Source organism: Phoenix dactylifera, chromosome 1 (genome assembly GCF_009389715.1).
Source record: "Phoenix dactylifera cultivar Barhee BC4 chromosome 1, palm_55x_up_171113_PBpolish2nd_filt_p, whole genome shotgun sequence".
Classification (NCBI taxonomy): domain Eukaryota; kingdom Viridiplantae; phylum Streptophyta; class Magnoliopsida; order Arecales; family Arecaceae; genus Phoenix; species Phoenix dactylifera.
The window spans coordinates 5331349-5343762 of NC_052392.1; the positions used below are offsets into that span (position 1 = coordinate 5331349).

The window sequence follows — 12414 nt, forward strand, 5'->3', positions numbered from 1 at the left end:
GTGAAGACTAGTGTTGGGGAAGAAGGTGGTGGCTTGGGATGTGGTAGTGTGACAAGCCACTAGCTACATTTTTGGGGGTTAATGCGCTTGAAAGGGGATAGCATCTTAGGACTTTGGATTTGTGCCCATTTTGGAGTCTAGCTCTTTCTATAATTGCCACCTTTATTTACTCCTTTTCAAACTAAAATCTACCATATGAACCAACCTTCCATTGATCAGGAGTCAGTCGACTATATTAAACTAGTTTCATCCCATGGAAAGGTTCCAATGATGGCTTTTGTGAGCTTTTTTTCTAGCTAAAGGCTTAACTCTCCCAAGTTAACTGGGAAATTACGTTGAATTAAATTAGATTATAGGTGTTCAATAGGGATACCCATGTTAATCCTAAGGCTAATTTGGGAACAGCATTAATGGATAACTCATCCTGGAAGCTTGGACAGGCTTCTACCACACTTGCTATTGGAGATGAGAATCCAATCACACCAACTTGCCAAGACATGCAGAACTGAATCTTCCTTTTCCATGGAAAATGAACGATGATATTTTATTATTAGAATAACGAAGCTTATCTCTTTTCAATACTTGGTGCACGTAAACGTAATATTGATTTTTGTAACTAAATGACATGTCATTAGAAGGATCGGACAGCATGCAGTAACAATATTCTCTCAATTGCTGAAAAATTATCAAATCCTTCTTGGGCTTTTCCTCTTAGAACAATGAATCTTCTATTTATTATCCATAAGTAAATTAACTGAAGATTATTAATTATTCTTGAATTATACATGTATTTTATGTTTCATCAACAAGTTATTCTTAACTGATTTTAAGAAATCTCTGTAAGCTTGTTGAATATCCAACCTGTCTTATTACTTCTTTTCATATCCTCGATGAAAAGCAAGGTCCTTTAAATTTTTTTTTCATACATGTCGAACAGGTCTTTTAATTCAATAATAAAAAAAAAAGTTACCTCAATGGGAAACCTTAGCGTGACAAACCAACATATCGGTTATGCAAAATCAAAATGGAAAGCTGAAGAACTTCTGAAACTAATAATATCAGAATACCTTCAGCAATGCAAAATGATGAATATATCAAAAGTTTCATGACATCACACGATGTGCTAAATATATATATATATATAAACAAAGATCCAACTTTTTAACCAAGGTATTGATATTCATATCAGCCAATGCCTCTGGGATGCTAGTTTATAATCAATCAATAAAAATAAAAGCCATGCTAATCTACACGAAACATGCTTTCACCTGAATCATGCTCGAACTGCTGATAAACCATGCCGGACATGACTTTGAACCAGCTTCAGAACCCAAATTCCATCCTCTTTAATAGGTCAAATACAGTATCTGGTACAATTTAGTATGACGTCTGATCTATCTTGAGATATTTTTGATGACAACAATGTGAATACGTTTCTTACGCATAATCTAAAAAAAAAGAATTAACTGGGTAATGCTCCAGTTTCATGCCTCTCCTTACCCTGGGGAAATTTCTGGGTTCATCTTGGGTAGCACATCCTCAAATATTTGGATCCGGGTAATTCATCTTGGGAGATCTTTCTTCACTTATGTCCAAAATTAAGGAAAAAAAAACTAGATATTCACAGGGAAAAATCATTAGTCATACTGTGGTGCAGCAAACAGAATTTGGAAGTAAAAACTTTCAATATTTTCGGTAACTTCAGCAACAGAAATAAGAGTAAGCTTCCACTCTTTTGCAATACAATATAACTAAAGCAAACACCAAGTCAAATCACCCACTCATGGTAAACTAGTGGCCGCAGACATAAGATGACGAGGATATGATTTGGGCGGCATGGTCATGCGGGTTAAAGCTATGATAGTCTGTTTTTAGTACGCCATTTTTCTGAAGTAACATCACAAAAAGCATTGCAACTTACATCTAAATATATAGCAAATCAGACTGCTACTCTTCTTCATCCTCATACTGCAACAAGCTGAAATCTTTTGCTTGCCCCCTCTTCAAGCTTTCCTGAATTCTTTCTTTGATGGCCGTACCCTAGGAACTCAATAGAGTAATCAGCACAGTAGCAGAATCAGAAAAAAAAAAATTGAAATTATAACAATTGAAGCATAAAACCTCACCATTGAATGACATCCTTCCTCAAACTTCTCAAGGAAACCAGCAACCCAGCGATCTGCATTTTCTACCCACTCATCATGCAGCATACTTGCAGTTTTTGCTACCGTTTGCAACTGAAAAGGAGCTCCCGAAGTCAATATTCCAAAAAGGATGAAATGTCAATGAACTGATCAAACATAAATCACCTGAAAAACTTTCACAAATGATGGACAATGAATGGAAATCATGGAAGGCCCCTGATAGAAGGGAAAGGCTAGGTATGCTCTAGAAAGTTTGCTGTACAAGTTAAAGGTTCCATACTGAATCTACAAAACAATGGGCATGGCCCTAGGGCTCTTACAAAAGTTGCTTGCAACCATGTAAGGCAGAATGAGATGCGAACATCATGAAAAAAATAAAATATTGGAATCACTCTTTGAACTGTGAAGGATCCAAACATCCAATATGCAGCCATAAGTTTATATAATTGAATAATTCATTGCTTAATTCCTTCCAAGGAAACATTATGCAAGAACAGGGCCTGCCAAGGAACCGGGAGAGCTAGTGGCTACATAGGAAAACTAACCTTGCCAGCTATGCAGTTTAAGGCTTTAAGCTCATTCAACCAGAAAAAAACTGCAAGATCCTACCAGGTCACCGATAACATCAGGAAGAAAACAAAAAGAAATACAAAATTCAATAGTACCATAAGAACCACATGTCTTGGAAATGCTTCAACTTATTTTTTGTTTTAGTTACACATTGCACAGAACATGTCAGATTTTAATTTTGCCAAGGTCATCATAATTAACACCCTATGTATCATGACCTTCAGTTCTGGATCAAACATTTGCCAATAACTGTTACAACTAGATTTTTTAAAAAGTGCTGGAAAATGCAAGTCAAATGCGATAAGTCAAATGGCCCTCTTTGTCATGGTGGATACCAAAGATTGTTAATTTGTATTAGACCAGGCTCATGTCAGCAAAGACTGGCACAACTTAACCTACAAATTACAAACAATTTAACAATTATATAAGCAGATAGCCAAGCACAAAGAGGCTCAACATAACTAAAAGAAGATGGCAGGGCCTGTTCCTACCGAACTTCTATCTATCTGGGCCAAGGACAGAAGAAGCTAGCCCTGGTTGGATCCAAACTCAAGTCATAAATAGACTGGTGCTGGGCTTTTGCCTTATGTGGACCCAGCACATTCAAAGTTCTTTATTTTTTTTCTTTTCCTTTTCTTCCTGGAAATCTAAACCTTCTAACTTAAATATGTAAAGTATTCTAGTCTAGTATGGAGGATAGTACCTTCTCCTCGACTTTTTCTCGCTGCTTCTTCATATTATCTTGCAAGTCTTTCAACCTCATGTTCACTCTTAACCGCTTTTCCTGAAAGAAAATCCAAATTATGGAAGTTCAGCTACCTCACCCATATAAAAAGTTGCCAGAACAAGTAATCATCAGAAAAGCGGCACCTACTATAAGAACATAGACCATCAGAAATTAGGTTCTCACAGACAAATAATCATCTATCCTGCTAGCACATGATAATAGACGGTTCAAATATAACATGCCTTCACATAGCTGACCCCAAGGTCCTTCCTGGTGTATCCTCTGGCCAAGTTGCGCATTACGTACTGATTGTAGTCTTTAACTATTCTCATTATCATATCAGATGTTGATATCCCTTCTGTGCGCTTTGTCTCCTTAAATTTACCAATGGACTTGACCTGCCAACCATAGACTAATCTAATGATGTCTGATGGAAAACGCAACTAAATAATGTTGGATGCATAGACTTAATGATATTGATGAAATAGCATGCAGATGCATATACACAAAAAGGTCATTCAAAATACTCACATATTCATAGACATCATTCCCAGCTCCACTTGCATCTGCGTATCTATATAGATTTGATAAAAACAAAGAAAGTGCATCTTCTTATTAAAATATTCAAGGACTGTACATAAATAATTGGTCAGTAAGATTACATCATATACAGAAAATTAAACAAATAGAATAAACCAAACACTCCAAGAGTCCTGCAGTATATTTCACCAGAAAAAAAAGAGTCCTGTAGTATATGCACATCAAGGTACGTCGTACCGGTACCGGTAAGCGTACCGGTCGCCTATCGGACCCGTACGGTTTCGGTTCGGACCAGTGCTGAACAGGCCAACAGACGCGAAAAAAATTCCGCGGAAGCATGTAGCGCGTGTGCCACGTTAAATGCCACTGAGTGGCATTAAATGCTACTCTGTACAATTAAATGCCCTGCGCGGGTGTGGTTCCTAGATCCCGCTGCCTCGCACGGGCAGAGGGAACCGTGTGCGAGCGAGCTGCCCAGCATGAGGAACCGCGCCCGAATGCGCATACCAATCCAGTTCGTACCGGTACCAGGCTTATACCGCTCGGTTCCGGCCTCTCACGCTTGAACCGGACCAGTCCGATACGGGCCGGTTCGGCATACCATGATGCACATACGTGCATAATGAAGGTCTAAACAATAAGGATGCAAGTAGGAATATGTTTGAATTTCATACTACATAAAGCATTAGTATTTTACTAGCAAAAATCCATTGACAAATCATATGGGCCATGCACATGCATTTGGGTTGAATGACTTACGGGAGGGAGTCATGTGCTACAAAATCAATCTTGTGCTTGTCAAGGAAACTCCCTTGTGAGCACCCAAGGAGCATCAGGAATAACTTCATCAACCCATCTGATTTAAAAAAAAAAAAAGGAAAACAAGAGAAAACAAGATTGGTAATTATAAGTGCTTCTAGATTTCCAAAAGTGCAAAATAAATAAATTTTTCTTCTCATTGTTCAATTGCTGAATAATAAAAAACTCAGAGCATGTCTTTCATGCAATCCTTAAAGAAGCCATCTAACAGACACAAGCACAGCATGCTGCAGCTTCGAATTGGGCAAGTTCAGTAAGAGCCCCTAATATGTAAGTGCAACAAGGAGAACAAAGGGTAACTCAAAGCAAAGAATAACTTTGGAACATATGACATACAATTCATCTAGTCTTTCTGCTTCCTTTATTTTTATTTCTTGTTTCTTGGTTTATTGCACATTCAATGTTATTGCCCTTTTATATGGAAGTTGCTCTGCAATATCTTCTTTTTGTTTTAAGAAAAAAAAAGGTATTAACTTTTGCAAAATGCACATATCGTTGTGTTGAGTTAACATGATAATATCCAGTAGTAACATGAAAAACAGCATTTCCTATTGAATATCCCAACACATTTCATAAGCATGCCTTGTATAAAAAAAAATAACTAATGGCATATCGATATTACACAAACTATTGACATCCAACTACACAAACATTGGGAATTTCGTTATATATTCTTACATCCATTGACTGATACGACTGCCATGCACCCAAGCCATGTTGATATACACATTTTGATTACAAGTTGAGATTGCAATACCACTAAGTCTCAGTTGAAGATGTAAAATCACTATTTTAAAGAAGACCATGAACAACAACAAAGAGAGAGATATCAATTCTTCAGAAGCATTAATCAGAGGGATGAAATAAAAGGTTGTATGTATTGGGAAAAAAAAATCAGAACATTGTTAACCTTGATCCATGGGACAAACTCATCATAAGGTAAGTGAAAAACCTTAGGTTCGTAATAAAGTTGTTAGCAGTCAAAAAAATGCGCCATAGAGGCCATATGCCAAAATAAGCAGCAGAAAAAAATCACTGAAGGGTCCTAATACTAAACAAAATAAGATTATTGTTCGAAATCATCCAATCAACTAGAAGTCAAGGACAACCATAGAATTCCAACAAAATATTAAGATAAGTTATATAAACAAGGTAATCACGTTATACATATCTAAAAAAATCAGTAGAATCACACTCATTTGGTTTTGGCAATTCTTAGCTATTAAAAGTTTTTTCTTTCTATTATTTTCTTTCTATTATTGGAAAACCATTCATTTTATGCTGTGTTTGCCTATTTAACACCAAAGCCATTCCACATATTAGCAAATAAATGGTCAGGAGAGTGCCTTCCAAATGGCAGATTGTTATGTGGACCCAGTAGAAATTGACACTTGAAATATAAATGGCTTTTCCAGGAAAAAACCCACCAACTTCCTCCTGTCCATGATGCATATTTCCATGGTCAATTTCCACCCTACTGCAGCATAACAACTAACAAGAAACACCTTTAATAATTAAAAGAACCTCCTGTCATCCTATTTCTAAATTTTTCATCCCACAAAAATTCAAATGTCCAAATCAAGATCATCCACCTTGCCACAAAACAAGTCTCTAAGAGACAAAATTTGCAATGGCCTGACAAGCCTATTCAAACCATCATTTTGGGGCCACAAGCATTGAAAGACAATTTTACATAACATTTCTAGAGAAATATTCATCATCATACAGCTTTTCAACTATGTATAGATTCCCAAATAGTCATTCTCAAAAACATTAGTTCAAGACCAGCTAATTGTATCAGCTATCTATGATGTTCTCTAAGTCATGTGATAAGTGAAATGAAATGTTATTACTCGTGGGTACAAAGTCTATATCTCGAATGTTGTCACTTACTCCAAGTGGCATAACGTTTCCATAAATTTCAAGCATGGTCCCTCCATAATCAGTCAAAAATAAATGCTCATGAAGGAAACTGACATCCATTCAATAACAAATTCCTACCTAACAATGGATCTACCATCATGACATTCTTCAATTAAACTATGAAATGTTTTTCTAGACAGGTTAGGATGAAAGTTCCCATGTTAGATAATAGTTTCTGGGAACTTACTTTTTACTTAAACATCCAATGTCAAAGAATAAAAGTTAAAGTCCTAAGATCAGGCAATTCGCTATACCTCTCATAATTGTCCCCGTCATTATTTGTAGCCAAAACTGATCAAATAGTTCCAATAGACAATCAACACCTAGATCTAGCTAATGCGGCGCATATATTCACACATGATAACATATTCATCATCGCAGCCATCTTTACAGCAACCTGGTTCTGCCTTCATCATTGCAGCCAGATTTAGGGCAACTTCAGTCAGCCTTATGGTAAAACATACTATGCTATGATGCAAAGTTCACCAAAGAAAGCAAAAGATACATAGTAACATCAAGATGTCAATGGTGCATGCAAAAAGAGTGCAAAAAGGCATGGAAGGCAAGCCCCCAGTAATATCACATGATATGTATGTATTCACTGTTGAAGGTAAGATGCTCTTGCTGTATGGAAAAATTGACAAGCATGATAACGAGCCAAAAAAAAGAGAGCATCTTTTTATACTACTCAAATTAAAACCAAGTTCAAAAAAAAATTAAAAGGAGAGGATCGAATATTTATGTAAGCTTCTAAAACAATAGGGCCAGACAACTTACTTGCAATGACGAAGAGATTCATAACGCTCAGCTTCAGTCATGACAGTCTTCCCTTTAAATTTGTGTGTGACCTCATCATTGCAACAACCGACAAGAAGATACGTGTTTGGAAACCTATATCATAAGAAGAATCAATTAAAACTAAATGCATTTTAAAAGTTAAGCAACAATAAATTTATAAATTATACAAGATGAAATTCTAAGAATTTACCGAGAAGCATTAGCAAGAAATTAAAGATGACTAACTGGTCAACATTTTAGAACTCTTTTTCTTGCTACATTATCATAATTATAGCACATAGACATTCAAAATACTGCACGCACTATAGGCGTTCAAATCAAAGGTGCCATGCAATTTTTCCCCAGGTCCTTGATTTCAGCTTGCAGGTGGTAAAGAGTACAAGAAAGAAAGAAGTTTGCGGAGCAGCTTTCAAAAGACTTTGGTGGGTTCACAGATATAACGATATAAAACATCAAGGAAGCTAGAGTTTGCGCATTGGAGCAATCTATTTGCTAGAAAATTACTAAGATATCTTCCACCGTGCTGACCTCATTAAATTAAAATTGACAAATGGCCCTAATCTTTCTCCATACAATTTCAACTATCAAAGAGGAATTATAAGAAATACAACCAATAGAGGCTTGGAATTCTTCACCACCCCACTAATGAAGTCTTTCAGAAGAAAACTGGGCCCAAAATTAATCTCACATGGAAGGGGACAATCAACCACTAGTAAAGATGAATTTACCATGAGATTAGATGTTCAAACACTTAATGAGGCGAACTTACTATTCAGAGAATCATGATAAGAACCGTAAGAACAACTAAACACCTCACAGCCAAACAGCCAAAACACAATATACATCTTCTACGAAGCAAGCAGCCCAATGCAAACGTGGAATCACCAAAAATACGCACGAAACATCCAATTCCCACAAACAGACGAAGCTCACACCGGCAATCCCTTATATTACTTAATAAAAAGACAAAAAGGATCGATCTTTCCCATCAAAAACTCCATACGACCGAAAATTCACAAATCCTATAATCACAGATTACACATACAAGCATAAACCGAATTCCACTAAAGAGAACCAAAACTGTAATCACTTGGAAATAATGACAAGGACAAAAAGAAACGAACTTTCGCATCAAAAACTTCATGAAACCAAGAACTTTCGAATCCGATGACCACACGACCAAATCCTACAAGGAAATCAAATAAGGATCGGGAAATCGAGAGAAGAAGCGAAGGAAGTGAGTAGGGTTACGATTTCTTGGCCTGCTCGAGGGATCGGGCGTGGCCGAAGTGGAAGAGATCATAGATGCCATCGGCGTAGACTCTGACGGGCCTATCCCCTTCGCCCTTTCCCTCTGGTTTCTCCCTCTTCTCCGGCGTCGGATCTGCCATTGAAGTTCGAAGCCGAATTCCGTCGAGGGAGAAGGAAAAAAAAAAAACAACGGCGAGTTGGACGGGGGAGGATCGCGGTGCGGTATTCTGCTTTTATTGCGTTCTTTCTTTCTTTCTTTTATTTTTGGTATGCAAACGGATGGACGCGTGGAAGGTGCCCGACATGGGTTCGTAATAACGGTTTCTTTTCTTCTTTTCTTTCTTTTGCTTTTGCTTTTCCTTATCTTTTTTTTTTTGCGCCCTTCCTTCCTTTAATTTAATTTATTTTTATTTTTATTTTTATTTTGCTTTGGCATCAAGAGCTCTGCAGATCCCACTGATAGAAGTGGGTGGAGTTTGGTGAGTGATCCATTTTGGGAGGCCTTTTAGGGTTTGGGAGGAGTACCCAAGTTCTTTTAAGTGAACGAGGAATTGTTTGGAGAATCTATAGTGGGGTCTTGAATTGGATATTCATCGGATGGTTGCGGAGAGATGGATCCATTTTAGGTTAACATGATAATTAGGCTAAATCTGAAGAGATAAAATTTTCGAGAAAAAAGCAAAATCTATTTCAACCATCTATGATGTCTCTTATTTAAAAGTCAGATTTCAGAAAAGTGCACAAATGATATTCTGTAATTTTACAACCTTTTCTAGGATTTGCACTATATCTTATGATATACATCACACATATTAAATTTTAGTTGGAGTGTAAATAAAAGCAAGATAGTGTATGGTGCTTACGTGAGATTAATAAAATTAGTCATCATTCGAATGATACACTACTTTGTTTTATTCATTAAAAAGAGGCTTTTGATTACTTTAAATAAAAACAAAAAGATACATTTTGAAAAAAGGACTAATATATAAGAATCATTTTTCAAAATGTAATTCTATGTTTAAAATTATGTTGCAGTTCAGTGTACATTGCTCATGAATCTTCTATAGTATACACGTGGCACCATAGAGTATTGTGCAGCTACGGATAGCTGCCATCAAGAGATGAACGATCATCAAAAAAGGCAGTCCATGAGTGCGTGCCTTATCATACACGACATCATTGTTGGATAACTGTCCATCTTCTGATGGCGGCCATCCAGAAATACATGGCACTCTGAAGCATGTGGGCCACACTGCAGAAGATCATAGTTGATTTATATTAGTGGGAGCCATATCTACAAGCAGTCTATTTATGTGCAACCAAATACCCTCAAGAACTAATTTTAACTTGTTCAAGAGCTGAAACCACATATCCTTAGGATGAAAAGTAGTTGATTGATGATTTACATGCTTGAATTTGAATAATAAGATCCACCTTTGACAAATTGTGTGTTCTAGTTGGGTGAACCATAGCTATGGATCCATTTCATAAAACAATATTTTAAAAAAGGAGGGACATGCTTCGATATATCAATATTTTTTTCTTGAGTGTTCGTTTATCCTCATCAGACGACTCAGATAAAACTGCAACCGTATGCCTCGCAAGAGAGGAGAAAGGAGTTTGGCAACTTCTCCTGGTCCTTGACGAGGTCAGCTTGTTGCATCGGTTGTTTCCTTGTTGGTCGAATACCATGAGAAGTAGTGCCCACCAGCTTCCATGGTCTTAAAGAAATTGAAATTGGTATCTGGAATCATGAAAGGACAAGAAAAGATCAAGAAGCTCCCCAACCACCACCACCCAAAAAAAAAAAAGGGAAAAAAAAAGAATGCTACACCTAGCAGTTTGGCCAGATTGCAGAATTTAAAAATCATTTTCTTTTCGAGGAAAGCACAGTTGCAAAATCCTGAAGTATTAATAGATAAGATTGTTTCTTGATAACTTTGCTTCATTTTAGAATCTTGATGAGTTTCTTAGTGTAATGTCCGGGCCCAATACAGACCGGGCCCAATACTGTAGAGCCCAGTTAAATAGTATTGGGCCAGGGAAGGGTTAGCAGGCCTTGCAGGCCCAAGAAGAGTAGGCTGCCATCTCCCCGAGGGCTGAAAGGACAGTACCACCAGGTGGCCAACGGAGAGACCCCCCACAGAGCATGCACAACAGAAAACCGCCACCTCTTCCTTCCCTCGGCAGCCGAGCTGTGAGCTGGCCGGAAGGGGAGGGCAGCTGGTGGCTCCCGGGGCTCTGAGGAAGGAGAGGATGCCACCTCTCCTTGGGGTCAAATCCTAAGCCAAGTTTTTATAGCCCTAAAACCTGCTAACCCTGATTTTTGATATACCCCCCTAAACCTCTAACCCCCTGGAATTACTGTGCCAGAGAGCTTGGCCCTGGAGCTGGAAGCAGAAGGTACCCCACAGCCCTAGGAGAAGAAGGAGGGACTTTGCCGAGAAGGAAGAACTGCCCAACGGTAACCGGCAAAAAAATCCAGGTAAGAGGCCCCTTTTTAATAAAATTTTAGGGAGTGGAGAAACCCTCTGTGGGGTATTCTCCCCTCTGTTTCAACTATGGGACAGAGAGGAGGAGACCGACAGAAGGGAGAAGGGTCACGGGCCGGACCCATAGACCTCGGACCGGCCTGAGAACGGCCGCGGCCCAAGGCCAGGCCCGATGACCACTCGGGGAGAGCTGCCTGCAGGGCACCGCAGCCTCGGCTGCGGCTACTCTAGGGCTCGGGGGGCAGCCCCGGGCCACCGGTCAGGTTGAGCCGGCAACCGGCGTGGCCACAAGGCCGCCGGCCCCGGCCGGACCACTGCCTCCTCTCCGGCAAGAGGCGGTGGTGCCGGATGGAAGGACCAAAGAAAAGAAAAGGAAGAAGGGAAGAAGAAAGAAAGAAAGAAAGAAAGAGAGAGGAGGAAGAGGCCGTAGATCCGGCCGGAGGAAAAGAAGAAGGCCGGAGGACCGGCCGAAATGGCTAGGGCTTCCGATCGGAACCAAGGAGAGAGAGAAAAAGGAGAGGAGGAGGGGACTTGCCCGTGTACGGCCGTGAGCGTCGCCGGTGTGGGCTCGGCCGGGGAAGCCGAGAGCTCGGCCGCGGGCTCGGCCGGGGAAGCCGAGAGCTCGGCCGCGGGCTCGATCGAGGAAGCCGAGAGCTCGGCTGCGGGCGTCGCCGATCGCGGTCCGACCCCCTCCCCGTGAGGAGGAGACCATCGACCTCCCTTCGCCGGAGAGGAGAGGAGAGGAGGAATGGGAGATCGGGATGAAAGGAAGCTTCGGGAAGGAGAAAAAAAAAAAAAGAAGAAACGGTGAAGAAAAAGAAAGAAAAAGAGAAACAAAAAGAAAAGAAAAGAAAGAAAAAGAGAAGAGAAAAGAAAAGAGTGGGTTAACGGGCCAGAATCAGGTTCGGATCCACATCCGAACCCGCAACCCGTTAAGCCTAAAAATCGAAATGGGTTAAATAAACCCAATTAAACCGGACCCAATCTAGTTGGGTGAACCCGGATGAGGGATTGAGTGGGATCTGAACCCAATTGAACCTGAACCCGAGCCCAATTTAATTGGGCTAAGTCTGGACGAGCCCAAACTACAAATTGGGTCAAATCCGAACCAAATTAGGCCCAAATTGATTTGGGTCCGAACCCAGTTGAG

General features: G+C 39.5%; 2 protein-coding genes across 2 annotated transcripts in view; both read right to left on the reverse strand.

The window, feature by feature from the left end:
- Nucleotides 1-1046, reverse strand: part of LOC103721077 (RING-H2 finger protein ATL74-like) — a 1896-nt gene extending 850 nt beyond the window's left edge. The window contains exon 1 of the mRNA XM_008811115.4: nucleotides 1-1046. This exon is cut by the window's left edge and continues 850 nt beyond it. The gene's annotated coding sequence lies outside the window, so the exon portion shown is untranslated.
- Nucleotides 1047-1620: 574 nt separating this feature from the next.
- Nucleotides 1621-9045, reverse strand: LOC103721076 (choline-phosphate cytidylyltransferase 2). The gene is given in 9 exon segments (XM_008811114.4): nucleotides 1621-2040; nucleotides 2127-2237; nucleotides 3418-3498; nucleotides 3684-3839; nucleotides 3973-4015; nucleotides 4741-4787; nucleotides 4789-4837; nucleotides 7501-7614; nucleotides 8773-9045. Coding segments are annotated over 9 exon segments (834 nt in total). The 5' UTR covers nucleotides 8913-9045; the 3' UTR covers nucleotides 1621-1947.
- Between the last annotated feature and the right edge of the window lie 3369 nt (nucleotides 9046-12414).